This window comes from Lipotes vexillifer, unplaced genomic scaffold (assembly GCF_000442215.2).
Source record: "Lipotes vexillifer unplaced genomic scaffold, Lipotes_vexillifer_v1.1 scaffold223, whole genome shotgun sequence".
Taxonomy (NCBI): domain Eukaryota; kingdom Metazoa; phylum Chordata; class Mammalia; order Artiodactyla; family Lipotidae; genus Lipotes; species Lipotes vexillifer.
The window spans coordinates 923,757-945,669 of record NW_006788663.1 but is presented as its reverse complement, the minus strand read 5'-3'; the positions used below and the strand labels follow the sequence as shown (position 1 = coordinate 945,669).

The 21,913-nt window shown below is 55.8% G+C and overlaps 1 protein-coding gene across 1 annotated transcript in view; it reads right to left on the bottom strand.

Moving 5' to 3' along the window:
- The window catches only part of MYO7A (myosin VIIA), a 100,348-nt gene that overhangs the window by 61,014 nt on the left and 17,421 nt on the right, over positions 1-21,913 (bottom strand). The window contains exons 4-15 of the mRNA XM_007461713.1: positions 17,943-18,095; positions 10,480-10,664; positions 9,869-9,990; positions 9,637-9,779; positions 9,244-9,357; positions 7,861-8,014; positions 7,071-7,147; positions 6,420-6,539; positions 5,514-5,656; positions 4,303-4,513; positions 3,660-3,795; positions 305-411 (exon numbers count right to left, since the gene is read on the bottom strand). Coding sequence (XP_007461775.1) covers positions 305-411; positions 3,660-3,795; positions 4,303-4,513; positions 5,514-5,656; positions 6,420-6,539; positions 7,071-7,147; positions 7,861-8,014; positions 9,244-9,357; positions 9,637-9,779; positions 9,869-9,990; positions 10,480-10,664; positions 17,943-18,095 — 1,665 coding nt within the window. The remainder of the gene's footprint in view (positions 1-304; positions 412-3,659; positions 3,796-4,302; positions 4,514-5,513; positions 5,657-6,419; positions 6,540-7,070; positions 7,148-7,860; positions 8,015-9,243; positions 9,358-9,636; positions 9,780-9,868; positions 9,991-10,479; positions 10,665-17,942; positions 18,096-21,913) is intronic.

Here is a 21,913-nt window from a genome sequence, read left to right as displayed (position 1 = left end):
CTGGGTGGGGGCGGGGGAGGGCCCCCCCCATGGAAAACCGAGTCCTGATCAAACTCTGCTCCGCAGCATCTCACGTGATCCTTCCCTGGGCCTTGCGCCCCACCCATTCTACCTCATTAGTACAAGAGGACCCGATAGGAGGATCTTGGAGGCCCTCCAGCCCCTCCTGGAACCACAGCAAAGCACCGCCCCTGCTCTAGGGCCAGAGGAGCTCAGCTGAAGCCACGAGACAAGGGGGCACCTAGATACCGGCCTGGCTTCTGGGGGCCCTTCCTGCCCAATGAAAACCACACCCCGACATTACCATGGCGACGTCAGCCTGGAAGATCTGCTTGATGAACTTATTCCTGGAGGAGTGGACCAGCTGGATGATGTCTCCGTGCAGGGTGTCCCGGTTCTTCTCCAGGAAGCCTGGGCAGCGGCAGAGAGCAGTCACACCTCGCCAGCTCCGGCAGCCTCCCCCCGACAAGACTCACCCCTTCCCCGAAGCCACAACGCCTGGTCCAGGAAGACCCTCCAAATCCACCTAGTTCAACCACATCCACTTTACGGCTGGGGACTCTGGGGCCTGTAGAGGCCAGTAGCTTGCCCAAGGTCGCAGAGAAAGCGAGGGGCAGAGCCAGCACCCCAGCCTCACAGCTCACCTCTTCCCGGCCTGGCCAAAGCGGAGGACAGGAAGTCTCAGGCCCCCGGAGGGAGCGGGACACCTTGCCAGCTCAACCACCGCAACACCTGAAATGCCAGCTTCAGTCTTTTGGACGAAGGTGAGATAGGCTGGGACCTGGGACCCTCTACCGGAGTGCTCGCACCTGGACAAACGTCTCCTCCAGCAACAAAATACAAAGAAACTTAGGGACTAAAAATAACTACACGCATGCGCGGTGCCAGCAATTGTGAACCATAAGATACAAAAAGGCCACAAACCGACTGCCATTCCTGAGCTGCTGGGAGCAAAAGCAGGGAACTGCCCATGACCCCAGCACACAGCACCACCAAGAGGGTGAGCTGACCACGTAAGCCGCCCCCCCCCCTCCAGCCCGACCCACCAATCCGCCACCACCCTCACCTCATTTAAGGAACCAGCCCGCCCCCGCTCAGGGAGTGAGCAAAGGAACCTGTTTCTTGTTCTCACTCCCTCGTGCTAAAGCAGCACGAGCCCCTGTAAAGCCTTGCCTGAATTTCTCGTCTGGCTTCTTACCAATTTCTATTGATTAAAAAGTCCAAGGACCCAAGTTCAGTGACAAAGGTGTCAAAAGCCCTTGTTAAGTGTGTGCCCTGGGAGAGAATACAGGTTCATCTGGTACCAGCTAACAGTAAAGGAATGCATTTAAAATACCTTGTTTGGAGAGTGGCTTCACAGCTGGAATGCTCACAACTCCCCCTGCATATGCAGGACAGGTGGAGATCATCTTCCCCACTCTCACAAGGGAAGAAATTGATGTTCAGAGAAGCTAAGCAAATTGTCTAACTGCACACAGCAAGCCACGGGCAGACTTAAGACCTGAGAGCAGGAGCCCTGGCACCAGCCCAGGGAGGCTCTCCTGCACCACAGAGACTCCAAAGCAGGCTACCATTACCAGGGCCTGAGGACTTAGGAACTGGTTAATGGGGGGCCTTGCTAGCGCGGGGATGAAGATGAGGAGCCCAAGGGCTGGGGATGCCCGAGGAGGAGGAACCCTGCAGAGAAGCAGCACCCTTTCCCCCAGGACTCAGGCTGCCCTGGCCGGCAGATGGCACAGAGACCCAGTGCGGAGCTGCCCACCTGGCATCTGGGGAGGGGTGAGCTGCAGGTGGCACTCCGTACTGGAAGGGGGGCTCTGAAGTTGGGATGGAATTGTAGGGTCCTAATTAAAGCTCTATGACAGACTCACTACGGGACCCTAGGGAGGTCCCCTTCTGGGCCTCAGCTTCCTTTTCTGTTGAATGAGCATGATGCGCCCGTAAGCTCTAGCTTCTTTTTGGATCACCTAGCACCACACATGTCATAAATAAAATTTACTGAATTGAAACAGTGCTCTGTAAACAGAAAATGCCGACACGATTGTTTAAAGTAGCTCAAAACTGATTAGTGACCTTAGGCAAGTCATTTCCCTCTCGGGGCCTCAGTTTCCAAATCCATAAAAGTAGATGAGCCGTATGTTCCCTCCAGATCTAATAATATTCTATAATTTTATAACTGAGTAGAGTTTGCTCAATTTTCATTTTCGTCTCCTCAGCAACATCATGAAGCCTAGTACATAATAGATGCTCAGTGAACGTTGGTTGGACTGCACTGAAAAAAAAAACCCTCTCTTACTCCAAACAACAGATCTATTTGTCCAACACTCCTTCAAACTTAACATTGGCTTTCTTCTTTCTAACAGGTGGGGCGGATCTCACACCCGCTATTTTAATGAGGGCTGAGCAGCCTTCTGATTGCATAATTGCCGCATGGCTTGCTCTCTGCCTCTTCTGGACCAACTCAACAAGGAAGTATGAAAGCAGTGGCTCTTTGCTTGTTCGTTTGGAATTTCACTGGCTTTGGCTGTGGCTGGGACCCTTTGGGACTGAAGGCGGGAGGGCAGACACATCCCACAGCTGATGCCCTTTCAAGGCCAGCCCTTTGCACCAGGGTGTGAGGACTGCGGTTGGCAAGGGCAGTCTGCCCGCTTTTGACAGACCCTGTAGGAATTCCAAGCGGGGAAAATTGACCGTTTTCTGACCTTCCTCACTTCTAGCTTTAAAAGGAGCCCAATTGTATCTCCCAGGAGAAAAGAAGATACATCTCCTTCAAAGACCAAACTTGGTCTTCCTGCTCAAAGAGTTTTGGTGAGTAAGTGGGCTAGTTCTAGGCCTGGCTTTGCAGCCAAGAGGCTGTGTGATCTAAAAAAACGTTAACTGCCCCTTCTGAGACTCAGTTTCCCCATATGTGCAAAAGAGCATTGAGCCCACCCGAAGAATTGAAAGCAGGGACTCAAAAAGATAGGTATACACCCATGTTCATGGTAGCCGTATCACAAGAGCCAAAAGGTGGAAACAACCCAAATGTCCACCGACAGATGAATGGATAAATGTGGTGTATACACACACACACACACACACACACACACACACACACACACACACATACACACACAGTGGAATATTATTCAGTCATAAAAAGGAAGAAAATTCTGACACATGCTGCAACATGGATGACCCTTGAGGCCATTATGCAAAGTGAAATAAGCCAGACACAAAAGGTCAGATATTGTATGTTTCCACTTATATGACAGTACTTAGAATAGTCAGATACATAGAGACAGAAAGTAGAATAGAGGTTATCAGGCACTAGCGGGTGGCGGCAGGATGGAGAGTTATTGTTTAGTGGGTACAGAGCTTCTGTTTGGGGTGATGAATAGGCTCTGGAGAGTGGTGATGGTTGTACAATATTGTGAATATACTTAATGCCACTGAACTGTAGACTTAAAAATCGTTAAAATGGTAAATTTTGTATTACATATATTTTACCACAATTCTTTTTAAATCCCTAAAAAAGAAGCACTGAGCCCGGTGCTTCCTAACATCCCTTCCCTCTTTCTATTCCAGGGCCCTGGTCTCTGTCCTGGGCTGGACAAGGGGAAGGAAGGGAGGGGACACAAGCAAAGAGAGACAGCCAGCCCCAGAGGGCCCACCTGTACCTTGACTCTCATAGTAAACAACGCCTGCAAAGTGGTTGATCCCAAACTGGGTCTCGTGGTTGTTCTTGGGGGGAATGTAGTTCGAGTTGAGCTTGTGCTGGGAGTTCAGCTTATGCAACATGGTGGTGTCTGTGCCCTGTGGGAACCAAGCAGCAGCTGTCAAGCCCACCCTCTCCTCCCCGTCGTCCCACTCTCTACCAGGCCCTACTGCCTTTCCTGCCCCCTGTCTTTTCACCCCCGCTTCTGTTTTTCCCAACAGCTTCCCTCCCTTTATTTATTCCCCACACAGGAGCTCTCTGGGCCTCCATTTCCCCATCTGTTAAGCGGGTGAATTGGAATCACACGACCTTGAAAGTACATTCCAGCTTAGAAAATCTATTTCCCGTGATTAAAATCATGAGAGCAGCCCCTCCCCGTCTCCAAGACACATTCTGTGTCTGGAGCACCTATTCTGCACCAGCTGCGTGCTTAGATCTTCATAGTTTGGTCCAGGACCCACTGGACTGTAGGTAATTCCCACACGTCAGATGAGTGCACTTGAACTGGCCCCAAAGCTGCTCTGAGAGGCGCGTATCATTAGTCCCATTCCACAGATGAGGAAAGCGGAGGCTCAGAGTGTGGAGGGGACATGTCTGCCCCGCACCTTGGGGAACTTGCTCTCCTCATCGATGAGGGAAATGATGTTCATGGGCTTGTTAGCGATCATGTCCAGGGCGTCCTGGTTGTCTGTGAACTCGATGTGCAGCCAGTCGATGCTCTCCAGGTCATACTCCTCCTGTTCTAGCTTGAACACGTGCCGCACGAAGAACTGCTGCAGGTGCTCATTGGCGAAGTTGATGCACAGCTGCTCGAAGCTGCACAGAGGGGTGCAGGGCACAGGTGGCAGCGGGAGGCAGGGGGATGTTCAGGCCCTGCCTTGCCGCTCAGGGGCCGGCCCCAGCTTGGTGTGCAGTGTGCCCCTGGAACTTCCAATCTCTGAGGTGAACCAGCATTGCAAGTCCAACCCCCTCCATTACCGAAGAGGACACGGAGGCCCAGAGAGGGCACAGCACTTGCCCAAGGTCACTCAGTGAGTCGGAAGGAGAGTTAAGGCTGGAGCCCTCTTCCCTGCGTGACCAGGCCCTGAGAGAGGGCTGGTGGATGGGCACCGCACCCCTGGCAGAGCACCTGGGAGAGGAAGAGCCAAGGCGCTGGGGAGGGGCCTCAAAGAGAGATCCAAAGCGTCAGCAGACATGGGAAGGGGGCTCGCGAGATTGGGCAAGAAGGGCCTTGACAGTGACGTCTCTGAGCCATCAACTCAGTGCTCTCCCAGGTGACAGACACTTCATGTGTTCAGTGTGAGTCTTTTGGTGGTGTGGAGGGCTTTGAGACATCTGAACATTACAGGAATTGAAGTGACTTGCCTGGGGTCACACAGCTAAAAAGTGGGGCAGGGCTGGCTGCCTCCAGCTCCAGTGTCCACCTGGGCCTGCTCCATCGATCTGCCCCTCACACAGCCCCCAAGTGGGACACCAGCTATGGCCAACACCCCATCTCAAGCTTGGCTCAGGCCCGGCCTCACCTGCTTTGAGGCACCTTGGAGCTTGGACACTGGACTGATGGGCAGCGGGGACTAGAGTGTCTGTGATGGTGTAAGAGCCTTCGCTCCACCACCCCAGCTGGCCTCAGCTGACCCAGGGACTGGAGGGGACAGGGAACAAGGGGAAAGGGCCCCAGAGGGTGTCTGGAGTCAAATTTTCCAACAGCCTGGCAGAGTGTGCTTGGAGCCAGCTAAATGTAGTCTAAAGGGAGAGATTTGACACTTAAGTCCATGTTGCAGAAAAAAATTCCCACAGGACACAGCCCATGTGGTACCTGTTCACAGCAAAGTTCTCGAACCCAAAGATGTCCAGGAGGCCAATGGACCGTCGAGAGTTATTCACTTCCTGGGAGGGAGGCTTGTAAATTGCTGCGTTGATCTTGTCCACAATCCACACAAAGAGCCGCCCGTAGATCCCCTGAGGGAAGAGGCAGCCACGTAAGCCACGGGGTGCAGCCACAGCCTCCCAGGAGGACCGGCCAGGCTCCTGGGCCTCAGTGGCCTCACTCCAGCCCCTTCCTGCAGCACGAAACCCCCAAGCTTTTATCGCAGCTGCTCCCTCTCCCTGGAGCACCCTCTCCCGCCAGAACAATTCCTGCCTGTCTTTCAAAGCTCTGTGGAGGTGTCAGCTCCACCAAGAAACTTCTCCAGACCTCACGCAGGTTGGGCTCCCATCTCTCCCAACTATCTCTGTCTCCCCTTCAGCTCTGATTATCACGAGGGTCCCAGAGCCCAGCACAGGGCCTGGCACAGCAGAGGGGCTCAATGGATGACAAAATGGCAGGACTGGGGGGCCTCTCCACCTGACCCAGCCCCTCTTCGGCGGTCTTCGTTGGAGAGATCAGAGAGGGTATCCCCTGGGCTGGGAATAGCACAGCAGACTGAGTGACCAAAGATTATGATTCAGCATGAAGCAGGCCCCAGGTGTGGAGGGCCTCAGGGCACCAGAGCTGTTGGGGCCGCTGAAGAGCGCAGCTCCCACCCCTCGTGGGACAGACGAATGAGGCTCTGGGGAAGGCAGACTCTTGCCCAAGCCCCAGAGAGAGCCAGTGGCTGGAGCCGGACCCAAGGGCAGACCGGGGTCAGGGCCCAGACGTCCTTCCAGCTCTGTGGACTCCTCGGCTCCTGTCCATGAACAACCCCACCTCCCGTGGGGCGGGGAGAGCCGGCAGCCACTCCACCTTGACAAAGGCGTCTCTCACATCCAGCGCTTGCTCCCTGCTGAGCGGGGTGGACACCGTCTCCCCGCGGGTGATGAGGGTGCGGCTGGTCAGGCAGTTCATCAGGTCTGGGGGGTTCACCTAGTGGGGCAACATCCAGGCACCCACTCAGCCGCCCGCCAGCCTGCCCCTCCCTCCATCACACCTAGAACCCCTCCCACTTTCCACCAGGCCTGACTCAGACCCTGCCCTCCACGGCCATATCCTCCCCAGTCATCAAACCCACCCAAGGGCCGCTGAGAAGGAACTGCTCTCTCCTCAACAGCCCCCTCCCATCCCCCCAGCATGTCCCCTGTCCCTCCGGCATTGGCTTTGACTCTGGCTTTATTTATACCAGTTTTCCAACTCGAGGCAGAGCCTAGTAAATCTTTACTACAAGACTGACTGACCTTCTCAGGGCCCCCCATGCTCCACACCCTCCCCAGGGGCAGCCGCGCTCGGTCCCCACTCCTCGTCTGGGACCCGTGCCCAACACAGAGCCTGCACACAACCGGTTCTCGACGTCGAACTTGAACTCTCCAGGCAGAGGGCCCCAGCTCCCTGAGCCTGAAGTCAAAACTGCTCCTCTGGGAGAGGGAGAAGCAGGCGAGGGGACAGAAAGCTCTCACTGACCTCGAGCAGAGACGCGGCTGTGGCCAGGGACGGGGAGAAGAGAACCTCGCAGGCATCCAGGTTTTCAAACGTACGGGCTGTCAGCACCAGGGCGCAGCGTCAGGCCAGAGGGGGTGGGCGTGGGGGGAAAGGGACAGTCTAGCAGGACAAGGCGGCTCTTGTCTCGAGTCTCAGGGGGACTGCCCTGCCCATAGAGGGCATTTAGCATGACTAAATGCTTTTCTGGGTTAATATCAGTTTGACGAATGTTGTCACCGTGAGCCACGGGCACCAGGAGGGTAGGGAGCATGTATGCCCAGCATCTGGCTCCATGCCTGACATCCATGTAGCAGACACTGGCCGTCATGGCTCCCCCTCCCATGACCCCCACTCCAGACCCCCAGAGCAATCAGGGGCTCCTGAGACAGGCTTGGAGAACTTGTCTAGCTCTGTGCCTGATACCATCTGCCCTTCGCCAAATGTGCCCTGCTCTCTCAGGCCTCAGGACCTTTGCACGGGCTCTTCCTTCTGCCTTGTGCGTGCTTTCTCCGTGTCTCTTAGTCTTTCAAGACTCACTAGACTGTGGGCTCCTTAGAGCTGGGATCATTCATTCATACTGAGCAAACATACCCAGACCTCTTACTCTGTCCTGGGACCATGCTGGACACCAGGGCAACAGCAGAGTGGACTTGGTGCCTGTCTCAGAGGACCACCTCCCAGCCTGGCACATCGCTGGAGAGTCAGATGAGTGAACGTGTTCCCTTTTCTAGCCTCTGCCTTCTTTTCTGAAGATGGCTGTTCAGTCACTCACCCTCATACTCCAGGTTGCCCAGGTGCAGGATGGCGGCCAGGAGCTTGGAGATCTCCCAGTTCTCCGTGTCCGTGAACATGAGCACCTTCATGGCCGAGCGGATGTTGGCATACTCCTGGCTGTCCTCGCGGCCCTCACAGGTTATGCAGTTACCCTGGTGGGAGTGGGTGGGAGAGTGCGGTGCAGAAGGGTGTCAGGGAGGCCACAGCTACCCGCAGAGAGGCAGTGCCTGGGCTGAAGGGCCCTCTCTGCCTGGCCAGGCCAGCCTGGGTTTCTGAGCACTGACTTCACCTATGACTCCTCCAGGAAGTCTAGAAAGCTCCTGGCTGGCCTTCTCAAGAATACATTTCCCACATCTGGGGAGCATGGATGCCCCTTCTTCCCATGAGTGAGAGGAGCCGGGTCACTGATGCCAGGCCTGTCCCCGTCACCCTGCCTGGCAGTCACAGCACCAAGGCCTAACCTTACCCCTCTCCCCCCATGGACATCCACCCTCAGGAACCTGAACCCCTCACAAGGTGCAGCCTGGGGTAGAAGGTGGGAGGTGGTAACTACAGACAGGCAGGGCATTGCCTGGGGTCTGCCCCATTGTGTGTGCCTATGAGACCCGTGCGTGCGTGTGTGTGTGTGTGTGTGTGTGTGTGTGTGTGTGTATGTGTGTGTATCCAAGTGTGCCAGCCAGCTAACGGAAGTGTCCAGAAAGGCCTGCCACACCTACAATACACAGACACACACATACACACACACACCCCTTGGTTGACCCACATCCCTCAGGTGCCATAGCCCACACCTGTGTCCACGTGACTGGCCCACCTCAGGTCCAGACAACCAGGCATGGGCTCCCCCCAGGGCTAGGGAAGCTGGTGCCCCCCAATCCAGCCTGCTGTGTGCATGGCCCACCACTGGCGCTGAGTGGCAGCAATGGCCCCAGGCCCACTTTTCCTTTATGTCCAGACAGCAACAAGAGGCTGGCAACAGGGCCCTGCAACCAGTAAGCCCCTGAGGCTGAAGCCACAGCAGGCTGTACCCTACAATCCTGGGGGCCCTGGCAGAGGTCCCAGTCTCCATGTCCTCAAAGAATAACGTATCACCTCACACGTGTGCAGACAGGGCCGGGTGTGCATACACGTGGGCATGTGTGTGTCTATGCGTCCCTGGGTCTGGGACGTCTACACATTTAGGAATGTGTGCGTCTGTGGTGATAATTCATCTAGATGTGTGTACAAGCAGGTGTGTGCCCACGTGGGGAACAGGCTTTATGGTGGGCTGGGGCCAGTCAGAGGATGGAAGAAAGCCCACGGAGAAGTTCCTACCCACCAGGCCTGGAGTTGGGGAGGGGCTGGGACGGTGTCCCCCTCCCCGGGTGCCCCACCTGGGCCTCACCATGGCCAAGTAGTTATAGTCTGTGGCCTGGCCCAGGCCCAGCTTCCTCTTCTGTTCCTCACTCATGCCCTCCAGCATGCAGTAGAACACGTGGTAATTCCTTTCATCGGGGGCCTAAAAATGGGAGCACAAGGTGTTGGGGGATGGGAGGGCAGGAGGAGGCCATCCGGAGCCAGACAGACAGTCAGGCAGACTGTAAACAGTTTAGTATGTTAACAAGTGCCTTTCATGAAAAAGTCCCCGTGGGTGGGTTTCCTGCTGGGATTTCAGGCACTGAGGCAAGCGAACAGCAACACAGGGACAACCAAGGCTACGCAGACGGTGTGCACCCCACACCCCCCTGAGGCTGGGGCTGCTGCGCAGGTGCAGCTCTGCCCAGGGGCTCAGGCCCACCTGGCGACAGACACGTGACTTCTCCAGCAGGTACTGCTCGATCCTGGCGCCCTCGATGGCGCCCCGCTTGTTGAAGTGGATGTCAATGTATTTCCCGAAGCGGCTTGAGTTGTCGTTGCGAATGGTCTTGGCATTCCCAAATGCTGCAGGGTGTGCAGACGTTCACGGGTCACGGTCAGTGTCAATCGCCCCCCCAGCCCCCCCCAGCCCCGCCCTGAGAGCCCGGCCCTACCTTCCAGGATGGGGGTGGCTTCCAGCACCTGCTGCTCGATCCATGAGTGCTGCCCACTGATGGCCGCCAGGAACTGCAGGATCAGCTTTGTGCTCTCCGTCTTCCCTGCCCCAGACTCCCCACTGCAGAGGAGCCCCAAGCAGAGGCAAGACCTGTTACTGCCCTGAACTGCGGCCCCCCTCCAACCAGCTCCCTATCTGTAAAATGGGCTGACACTAAGGACCTTCCAGGCCTGGGGAAGGTGAAAGGAGCCCAGTGCCCTGCCACAGCTAAAGGTTACTTTCTTTCCCCTTATTCAGACACACACACACTCCTCCATCCATACTGCCACACAGCACGGCACGAACTAGATGCTCCATCAACGCTTTGTTGTTTTACCCTCTGCCCAAGAGAGAACAGGAGCCTGAGGTTGCAACTGACAGTAATTTAACAGGAGCCAGCAGTAACCAAGGTTGGTCTCAAAAGTTCACATGAGCTTTGGTAGCACTAATAGAGGTATAGGGCCTGGGGAAGGGGAGGTGATTCTCTATATTGTGAGGCATTAGCGGGAGCACAGGGCAGGAGCTCTAGGGGCCGAGCCTGGGGCTCCATGCTGGTCCTGGGCCGCCCACCTGATGATACAGCACTGGTCGCGGCTGTTGCGTTGCATGTTGAAGTAACAGTTGTCAGCAATGGCAAAGATATGTGGGGGCATCTCCCCAATCTTCTTGTTGGTGTACTGGCGGATGTGTTCCGGCGAGTAGATAGAGAGCAGCTGGTAGGGGTTCACAGCCACCAGGATGGAGCCCGTGTAGGTCTGTGGGCAACAAGGAACGGGGAGCTCACTCCTTCCCATGAGGGAGGCTCTGACTCTAGAAAGCTCTCAGGCTCTGGCCTGCTCCGTCCCTCTGGAAGGGACAGCACTGGCTTTGGAGTCCCGTGGACCTGGGGTCAGAATCCTACCTCCCTGTGAGCTGGGGGTGGGGCCTTCAGATTAGCATTGGGTCGGTGCTCAGAGACATTGGATGAAAGGAGGGAGGAAGTGGGGAGGGAGGGAAGGCGGGTCTTAAAGCCTCAATTTCCTTATCTTTATCCGTAAAATGGGCATAATATAACTTTATGAAAGAAGATGGTGGACTTTAAAATTTATAGCACACCGTAGGTAATTCTCAAACGCTGGCTCCCACCTTTGCCTCCAAACCCTGCATCCCCAACTTTCAGAGTAAAATTCACAAACTGGACCTTCCCAGAGTGGAGGGGTTGGGTTGGTGAGGGCGGAGTGGAATGAAGCCATAAAGAGCTAAAGGGGCTGGGTGGGCCCCAGTCTCTGCGGCCCTGCCCCTGTGCTCTGGGGGACAGAGTGCCTCCAGCCATCCCGGGCAGTGGGGACACACAGGCCAGACACACCTCAGAGAGCCTTCTGGGGGCTTTCTCTCCTCGGGCTCCTCTGTTAGGGCACCTATGTACAAAATTTCCTGCTGTGGGCCCTGCCACACAGGGGACACAAGGCCTGGCCCTCCCGCCACCAGGACACAGGGAGGCCCTCAGGGCTTTCTTCTGCTTCCCTCCCCACCTCTCCCCACTGCAACTCAAAAAGGTCCGGCCCAGCTTATAAAATGGTGATGGATCTATTGACATCTGGGCCCGGAGGGGTTGAAGAAAGACGTGACTGTGCAAGGGAGGCGACAGCCCTGCCCATCCCCTCCCACCCAGGGCCCAGTGCGTCATACCAGAGCTCCAGTCACGCCCTAGCAGCCTCAGCCCAAGGTGGCCGTGCAGGGAAGGCGCTGCTGCCAGCACCGCATGCCAGGGCAAGTGCCCACCCCGGGGGCGGGTGTGGCCATGCAAAGCTGCCCTGGGCTGAGCGCCCCAGGCCCAGGCTTCTGTCCTGCCAGACATGCCCTTTGGGGCCCCAGTGGACTCTCCTCTTCCCCTGGCTCTTCCTACCAGCTAGACTCTGGTAACCAGGTAGGAGAGACAGCCACAAGGGACATCCCTTTGGCAGATCGCTTTGCTTCTCTAAGATTCACTTTGCTCATCTGTAAAAGGGAGATGGCTAACACCCACCTCCCAGGGCTGTCATAGAGACCAAAGGGCACAACCTTTGACAGCTGTCTGGTACAGAGTCAGCTGTCCACAAATGCTCCCTTCCTTTCCTCTGAACACTTCCCTAACAAAGCGATGCTCAAGGACCTGGCCCGTGATCATCATGTGGCCCTGGGCCAGCTAGGCTCCGTGCTGTCATTCAAGAACCCTTCCCTGAGGCACATGGGGAGGCTGACAGCCACACGCTGGGTGGCAGGGAGGGAGAGCCTGGGGCCCTGGCAGCTCACACCAGGCACACGGATTCCTTGAGATTGGTGGGGGGGGATGGGGGAGTGGAGGGCTCGTCGGTGGGGATCAAGCACAGAGGCATAAAAGGACAGGACACTTGGGAGGATTGCTGGGAAAAGGTCACCCTGGCAGCTGGGGAGAATGAACAGCAGCTACAGACGCAGGAGGCAGAGACACTATTTCAGACCCAATGAACTGATCGACGGGGAGGAGTCAGAGCCAGACCGAGGTGGCCCTGAGGACAGACCAAGCACAGGCCAAAGGGAACGCTGAGATGCCACAAGCAGCCTTCCAGGGGCTGGGCCTGGACTCTCTTCTCCCCCTCACAGCTCCCATGGCCCTGTCTACTCTGCCCACAGCCCAGAGGGCCCTCCTGAGCACTAGACCCCTCAGCCTCCTCCCCAACTTGATGTCCACCAGCCTGTCCAGATGGGAGCTCACTTCCCCCTCAACCCTGCTCCTCCTCTGCCTCCCGGCCCGGCCAACAGCACCACGGCCATCCTTCACGGCCGACCTTCACCGCCGACCTTCACCTCGGACCTTCACCGGGGCGGGACACCGGGAGGCCTCCCTCTCCATAACAATGCACTTCGCTCCGTGGGCCCGGCCACCAGCCACCTCCCGGCCAGGCGCCTCCCCTCTGCGCTCCCAGCTTCCACACTGGCCCCTACAATCTGTCCTCCACTGGGAACCAGAGTCAGCTCTGAAAATCTGACTGTGTCATCCCCCTCCTGAAAACCCTCAGGAGATTCCCCATGGCCTCAGGACAAAGTCAGTATCCTTCCCCTGCCCACAAGACCTCCGAGCCCTGGCCCTCCTTAGCTGCATCTCACAGCCAGAGGCTCCCTCCATATTAAACCTTCTGTTAAAAGCACCAAGCTCCATCCCCTGCCCCCTCACAGGGGGCTAATGCCTGCTCATCCTTCCAGTCCAAACAGAGATGAGCGCTCCCCCCCCCCGCAGGAAGCCAGGCACCCTCCTGTGTGACCCATCACAGCCTCCATGGTCCCCTTCACTTGGCCCCCGACTCCTCCATAATTCTGGTTCAAGGCCTCTGTCCCCCAGCCTCACTCCTCTCTCTACCTGGGGCCCGATACTGTGCACGGTGCGTAAGACACGCTCAGCAAATGTTTGGCAAGTGAATGAATGAGTCACTAAATTAATGGATGGAGAAGAAATTCACTGCTGTCCACAGGAAACTGCAAGAAAAGGAGCTGAGGGGACAGGCCTGTCAGCAACACTGCAGCAGGCCTGCCTATGCTGACAGAAAGGATGGCCCGGGCTGGGGCTAGTGGAAAAAGCACACAAGTGTGAGGAGAAATGCTATCATTTGTGTAGAAAAAATTTTTAATTATATATATATAATTCAATATCATATATATCATATATATATATATATAGTCTTTCTCTTAGAGGATAGATAAGAAGTGAGTAGCAGTGGTCATCTCTGTGGCAGAAGGAATATTTTCCAATCTGTAGCACATATACCCATCTCAAACTAAATAATAAAAACGAAGACTTTTCCTTCAGTGAGAGGACCCGGCCCAGCAGAACAAGGACACACCACCTGCCAGGAAGATCCCCGTCGGGCGCAGGACTTGCAGCTTCCAGGCCATCTCTCTCTGTACTGTCAGAAGGCCACTGTGAGGTGTAGTCATGACGCCCCTTCTCAGATGGGAGAACTGAGCCTCCGAGAAGGGGTGGGACTTGCCAAGGCCGCACAGCAGATAAGCAGGGAGTGGGATGAAGGAGGGACCCTGGCACCAGAACCCCAGCTCTCGCCTCCCCACCTGGGCTCCCCCAAATCCCAGGAATTCACCTGTGAGACTGCGGAGCTGGCAGTGGGGGAGGTAAAAGAAGTGAGGGGCTTGGCCACTGCTGACAATGAGACCCAGGCCCATCCTGCCTTTCTCTGGGCCTTAGCACCCATCCGTCCCCTGAGGTTCTAGGCACTGCTCCCTGAGGCCCTCTGGCTCTGTCTCTCCAAGGGTTCATGGTCAGCAGAGAGTTAATGTCCAACTACCCAGCACAGGCCTCTTCTCCAGTAATAAAGCCTGCTCTGTGGGCCCATGGGCTGGAGTAGGGAAGAGATAAGGATTATCCCCAAGCCAAGGACGTAGCACACAGATCCCTAGGGGCCCCCAAGTCCCCAGGTGGAGATCAAGGAGCCTCTCTTGGGCCAGAGACACACCCCAGGACATATGGTAGGAATTCACCTCCTCCAGGAAGCCTCCGGGCCTGCTAGCCCTGGGGCCTCTCCCTTAGCAGACCATGGAGAACAAGACATACATCTTAGACACATACACCTTCCCAGTGTCACAGAGGCACCCACCCCATTGTGCCAAAGGGACGGCTGAGACCAGAAATGGGTAGGGACTCCCTAAAGGCAACCTGTCAAGACCTGGATCCAGGCCCCCCAGGTCCCAGGCCAGGGCTCCAGCCCATGTTCAGCATCAGCCCTGCCACCTGTTGCCCACAAGACCCAGGGATGACCCCTGGCCTCTGGGACCACCCAGTGAGAGGTTGCTAGGTGCCCTCTGAAGGCTCTGCTCCATGTAGGGTGCCTCGGGCTGACTTACGGCCCTGGGGTGCTGTCCCTCACGCTCCTGGGGCCAGGCCAGCTGGAGCAGGCAAGCCCTGGGCAGACAGTCAGGGACAGAGTGTCCTCCGGGCCCAAGGCTGTGAGTGGCCGTGGTAATCTGAGGAAATCCTGGGTGCATGGGGGTGTGCCCAGGGTAACCCAAGCCATGAAGTGACCAGGGGTTGCCATGGTTAGGGACAGGTATGGTTTCTGGGTGGGACAATGGCCTGGCTCCCTCTTTAAAGCCCTGCTCTAATCCTGCTTCATGCACCCAGTCACAGAATCGTAGAGTCAGCAAGTCATTCGAGCTGACTGTTGAGCCCTACAGTTCTGGAGCACAGCTCCCCAGACCAACAGACACCCAGCATCTCAGGCCCACAGACTATCCAAGCTGGGCACCTTCCAGGCGCCACGACTTGATTTCCAGCCATGAGTCTCTGAAGGAGAAAGACAGCTCAGGCACCTCGTGTGGGCTCCACCCCCATGCCCTCCCACCCTCACCCAAAAATCAGTCAGAAAGGCTACTAGTGAAACTTCTAATGAGACAAATGGTGCAGATCTCAGTGTTCTCTGGAGAACCCACAAACCTCTAGAATTCTTTTTTTTTTTTGCGGTACGCGGGCTTCTCACTGTTGTGGCCTCTCCCGTTGCGGAGCACGGGCTCCGGACGCGCAGGCTCAGCGGCCATGGCTCACGGGCCCAGCCGCTCCGTGGCATGTGGGATCTTCCCGGACCAGGGCACGAACCCGTGTCCCCTGCATCGGCAGGCGGACTCTCAACCACTGCGCCACCAGGGAAGCCCTTTTTCTTTTTCTTTCTTTCTTTTTTTTTTTTTTGTTGGAATTCTTTTCTTTGATCCCACAGTCAACCTAGGTAAGGCCTAATGTTCAGGCTGATTTCTCTGCCGGCTGCCAGTCTACCCTCAAAATTTCACAAACAAGATTCACTGATCTCGGGCTGTCTGAAGTTTTTTCCTCCTCTCTCCCTTTTGAATCCTGTTTTTGCCTTTGTTCTTTGATTCAGTCTACCAACCGACTCCCTCACTTACAAAGAACCAGTTTGCTGGCAAAATCACTAAACTACGCGCAAAATAACCAACTACATGCCTCTGAATTATTCTTAGACATTGTCCGCGGGGTCCCTGGTGGAAACAACTCCCACCTCACTCAGCTCCCCGCTGTGAAGCTCACCCCCGAAAGAAGATTGTGTCAGGGCGTCAGCTCTGCAGTGGCCTCCCTGGGCAGGCAAGTAGGCAGGCTCCCACTCACCTCCAGACCCAAGTGTCAGACTCCACCCAGGCCTGCGTGGATGGCCATGGAGAGCCCCTGGACCACCCTGTGTCCACCTGCTGTCCAGAGAGAGGAGGGAGGAGGGAACCGCCAAGAACCGGGGTGCAGACACCAGGGGGTCCCATGGGATATCTCTGGCCTGGGCTCAAGTCCTAGCTCCCCCCCACCATTGTCTAAGTGACACTGCTCACATCTGGAGGTGCCATTGTGCCCTGCCCCCTGGGTGAGGAAAGGAGTGAGAGGGGCTTTGTCGGTACTAAGGGTCTCCCTGAGAAAGCTGCTTGCTGTGCCAATGCAATCAACGTACGTCAAGGGCCCAAGCACAGCCTCTTCTTGGGAGCTCAAAGCTGCAGAAGGACCCAGAGTGGGGAGGCTGGCAGAGGGGCCTCCCGAGCAGCTGAGGCACCACAATTCCAGGACTTCTGAGGGCCCGAGAGTTCCTTGTTCCTTCCTCAGGCTCCCTCAGACTCTCCCAGCTCTGTCTCCCTGGCTCCCCTTCACAGTCCTGACAAATCACTCACTTGCCACGGTCCTGCCTCGGGCCTTCTGTTCATGAAGTGCCCCTTCCTGAACGCCATCTCCACCAGCAGAGTCAGGAAGTGACCTGGGAGTGAGACCTCACTCCTACAGACCCTGCGGAACCATCTCCGCACCTCTCTCAGGCACTTAGCACCCCACACCTCCCCTGAGCATGCCCAGCCTGGGGACCTGGCTCAGGGGGCTCCCTCCTGCTCTCTCCTTGTTGTACACCCACAGCTTCCTTCACCCCTGAGCTGCTTGGGCACACAGCTCTGGGCCTGGCTAAGCCTTATGGAGCCTAAGTTTCCCTGTCTGTAAAATGGGACTAGGTCAGCAGTTCTCAGAGCGCGGTCCAAAGACCCCTGAGGGTCCCAGAGACCCTTTCAGGAAGTCCATAAGGTCTTGTCTTTTCCACCTCCATATCTGTGAGGCCAGATTTTCTTCATACACTTCAGCCAAAACAATATCACATCAGTCTGGATGTGAAGCAGATACGAGAATCAGGTTGCCTTCTATTAAAGTCAGATACTAAAAATATTTGAAAAAATGTAAAACAATGCCCCTCTTCTTACTAATTGTTTTATGTTGGCACATATAGTTATTTTTCATAAAAATACATTATCCTGTAATGGATTTTTTGTGGTTACTTTTAAATGTCTCAGTTAAATTTCTAATATGTTAAATATCAATAGATACAACCCACATAAACAAAAGCTCTTTGAGGTCTTCAAAAATTTTTAAGAATGTAAAGCATTCCTGAGGCCAGAAAGTGTGAGAATCTGTAGACTAAATGATCTTGATGGGCCCTTCTTGTTCTGATGGTCTCTCAGCTCACATCTTGGGATCAGCTCACTCCTGGCTGAGTGAGATGCTCTTTATTTGTCCTCTTGAGTTTCAAGGTGGGGAAGTGTGGGGTGTGTGTATGACTGGTTCTAATTTCAAGGGTTTGGGGGATCAAGGAGCATGTCCGTCCTCCATCCCCTTCAAGAGGACACAGACTTCCAACCCATCCCCCCTTGACCTTGAGGACCTGTGGCAGGTCCTGACCCCACAGCAAACACAGGGAGAGTAGCAGATCCCCCATCTCTGGGCAAAGCACTGAGCCTGTCACCGTCTCCTCCCTGGTCTGGCCTCCCGGCAGTTTCAGCCCTACGGAGGCACATGAACCTTTGGAAAAAAACCTCCCCGTTCTCCAGTCACAGACCACACAAGCCACAGCCCAAAAGAGAGGATGAACCACAGACCCGAGCTGCTGTGGGCATGGGCTGAGTCCCTGGTCCCCAGTGGCCAGCTGCAGAGGTTGGGCAGGTCTGGCTGCAAGTCAGAGGGACTGAAAGTGGGCGGGGCTGCTGGCAGGCGGGGCGGCACTCACGTAGATGAGATGGTCTCGGTATCTAATGAGCAGGTTGCGCAGGATGCCAGCTTCGTTGAGGTCCCCCAAGCGGATCATGTCCTCCACGCCGTGGACCGACGTGGGGTGCATGGGCTTGATGTGCCTGGCATTCTGCGGGGAGATCCAGTGTTCCTGCGGGGAGGCACAGCGGCTAACGTAAGCTAGTTGCGTTCTCCTGGCTGCACTTTGCTAGAGAAGAGTCCCGGGAAGGATGGGAACCCCGGGTACCTGCGACCCCATAAGGGCCTCTCCTGCGGCCAAACACTATCGTTTCTAACATCGAGGACGTTAGCGCCCACCCCTACCCTTCATGGACCACTCTTCCTCCTCTTAGGGGATTCTCTCTGCAGACCTAAGAGGTGGGCATGGCAGGGATTTTGGCCCTACCTCACGGTTGTCATAAAGGGGATTAGTCTCTCCAGTCACCTTACAGGATGGAGTGGAAAGTGTAATCACTGGAGTTTGACAGACTTGGCTTCAAATCCAAACTCCGATAAACAAATGCACAAGAATTATTCAGATAGTGCGATATTTCCTGCTGCCACGGGTGGCAGATGGCTGCACATCTGGGCAATAGCCTTTATTCTTTCAACAAGTTTGTGAAGCCGTGGTTTCCTCTGACCTCCCCCAGGTGGTCTCCAGCACCCTCTACTCACAGCCCCAGCTTCTCAGAGAAGTGAGAATCTCTCCTGTGCTCTGCAGTGTGGCTACAACCTGAGTCGAGCCTCCAAAGCCCTCTGGGGCCCCCTCCGTCTTCCCAAATGCCGGAACCCTGGGAGCCTCAGGACCAGGAAGAAAGCTGACTGGTTCCCCAGGCTGGGGTCGGTGCCTCCTCTGGGCTACCACATACCCTAGGTCTCCCATTGCAAGGCAATGGTCACTGCCACTGTTGGAGCGCAGTTCTGGCCCTGACCCCTCAATTTTCCCCAAGGCTGGTTCCATGTCTGCTATACCGCTGTTTCACAGTGCCTCATACAGGGGCCAGGCGCAAATGACGTGGCAGGGGATCCCCGATGAGACGGATGGCCGGCTGGGGACTACTAGGAACCAGTCTGAATTAAAAGCAGAGTCCTAGTCATGGCGAGACCCCAGAAGTCCCCGATTCCAGCCCCCTCACATCACATGAGAAAATAGGATCAGAGGACCACGGCCCTCAGAGAGGTGAGGGGCAGGCCAGCGATTGCTCGTGACTCCAGTTTCCCTGGCATTTCATGGCACCTCCTGGGCCAGGGCATTACATTCCAGGTCAGGCCCTCAGACAGCCCTGACATGAATGCGCCTGGTGGTGAGATCAAAGAACCTGCCGACTTTCCAATCCCCGTGTGGAACATTCCTCTCTCCCACCCTATTTCTTGATAAAAGCTGATCCAATTGGAAAATTCCCTTTCCCTGACTCGGTCCTAAGCCCTGGAGTGGGCCAGAGGGGAGAGGACGTTGGGCAGGCTGTCCGCCTTCCCCGCTCGCCCCCAGCCTCTGGTCCCATAATTCCTCCCCAAGACACTTCGGCACAGGGTTCAGAGGTGGCTCAGCCACTGCGAGACCTGCAGGCCTGTGCACATCACTTTGCTTTCCTGAAACACTACAAACTCATCTATGAAATGGGAATGAGATTAACAATCCCTTTTTCTTGGAGATGTTGGGAGGGTTAATTGATACAATAATGGCCAACCTCTGTTTCACTCCTGCCAGGTCTAAAAAGCACTGGTGCCTGATAATTGCTCAACCAGTGCTGGGTATTATCACTTGAATGTTTTCTAGTTTTTTTTTTTTTTTTTTGTGGTACGCGGGCCTTGTTCCGCTGTGGCCTTTCCCGTTGCGGAGCACAGGCTCCAGACGCGCTGCCTCAGCAGCCATGGCTCACGGGCCCAGCTGCTCCAGCAGCACACAGGGATCCTCCTGGACCGGGGCACGAACCCGCGCCCCCTGCATCGGCAGGCGGACTCTCAACCACTGCGCCACCAGGGAAGCCCTGTTTTCTAGTTTTTGTTACAAAAGAGATGTATGTTCTCATTTGTTTCTCTTAACATCTCATCATGGAGTCACCAGTCCTGTTTTACAGTGAGGAGTCACATTGGAGAGGTAAAGCGGCGTGCTCAGTTAAATGGCAGAGCTGAGCCTTTCCCCGCCCCTTTCCTGCATGGAAGGTCACCCAGCTGAGGTCAGCAGCGCTCAGGTCAACGTCCACAGACACCTACAGCACAGACCAAAGTGTAACCAGGGCAGAAACTGAGGCTTGGCCCTGAATGCATACCAGCGAGAGACAGAGAGGGAACGTGGCCAATTCTAGGGCCTGGGGGCACATTTGGGAAAGAGCTGGCCTGGCACTGAGCTCAGAGAGGCAAGGACCACGTGCTCTGTAAAGGAAGGGAAGGAGGGGTACATCTGGCAATGAGAACAGCTTGGACAAAAGCAGAGCATTAGGACTCCAGTGAGGACGGAACCATGACCTTTCATTCATTCAGCAAGTCTTTACATTGGACCTTCCCTGGGAGACCTTTTGTTGTGCTCTGGGGAACCAGATGTGACTCACCTGGTCCCTGCCCTCAAGCTGAGGGAGTCTGTGGGCAGACAGAGGGGTCAAAGATGATGGCCTGGAGGTGGGGTGGGGGGGGGGGGTGGGAGTAGGAAAGGCTGGTGAAAGGGGAGGCCAGAAGCCTCTAGGTGCCCAGTGCCACTGAAGCAAACCCAGCCCCCTAACCTGCTCCCAGCCAGCCAGCCACATCCCTCCCCCTTCTGCAGCCCCCGTTCTCAGGGGGCAAGTGGGAGGGGACCTCTGGGATCCGGTGACACAGTTATGGGACACCATCTGACATGCAACATGACCCAGATGAAACTCAAGCCTGCAGGCAGAGTCCCTGGGCCCCACCCGGGGGGTCCAGGCTAGTTTGTGGGTCTGTGTGTGCTGCCAGCCAAACCCGTGTCCCCCTTTTGAGGCTGCAACCTCACAGGGGCTTCCTAGAAGGCCCTGGAACTGGAGCCTCTGGAATGACGTTGCAGGCACTCCATTTCTAAAAGCTCAGGGGACAAAAGTGTGGTTAACAGAACCTGAGCTCTAAAGCTGCCACTGAGATGCTGGGAGAGGAAACACCCACACAGAACCCAGAGGTCCCGGATCCTGACCCCAGCACCATCATTCACTAGCTGTGTGACTCGTCCTGAGGGTCCCTCTCTGGACTCCAGTTCCCCCTTGGGGTAACAGTTGCTGTCCTCCCTGCCTTTCACAGACACTGTGAGGACCTAAAGATAGCACTTGGGTCAAAGGGCTTTGCAAACCCCAAGGCGGGTATGCCTGGGGGCTGCAGGGATAACAGTGATGCACGTGCGTCCTCCACGTTCAGTACCAGGCCTCCAGCGTCCTGAGCCCTCCCCTGGCCCTCAACAGAGCCTGCTTCTCCAAGTCACTGCACCCTCTTTCATCCCCATCAAACTAAGAGGCTAAGATGGGGACTGTCTCTATGCCCCCCGCTCCGGCCACAGCATCAGGCACAGCCCAGATTACGGTGGAACCTAATCTCTCTGGTTCTCCATGTCCCCACTAAGCTGTACATGTGCTGTAGCACATGTAGCACATGTGCCCCTGCCGCATACACACATGCCATGCACATGCACACATGTCGAGTTCCCAGGCTTCCCCTCTGGGCCCTCATCAGGGCCACCTTCTCTAAGGCAGGACCCTGACTTAAGACCTTTTCTTCCCTCCCCAAGGCCCCACTCTCACCGTCTATCAAACTTACACTTCCTATGACCCTTTCCTTCAGGGCCACAAGAGATAAAGCCTTCGACTGTTAGACTAATTCCAGGGCAGCGTCAGGGTGGACAGTGAATTCGTGTGATGCCATAACCCCACAGAACGAGAGCGGGCATTTTCAGACCCCCTCACCCTCTTCTGAGGCATTCACGTGTGATCTCACATATGACTCAATAACCCTGTGAGGGTTCAGAAGGGAAAG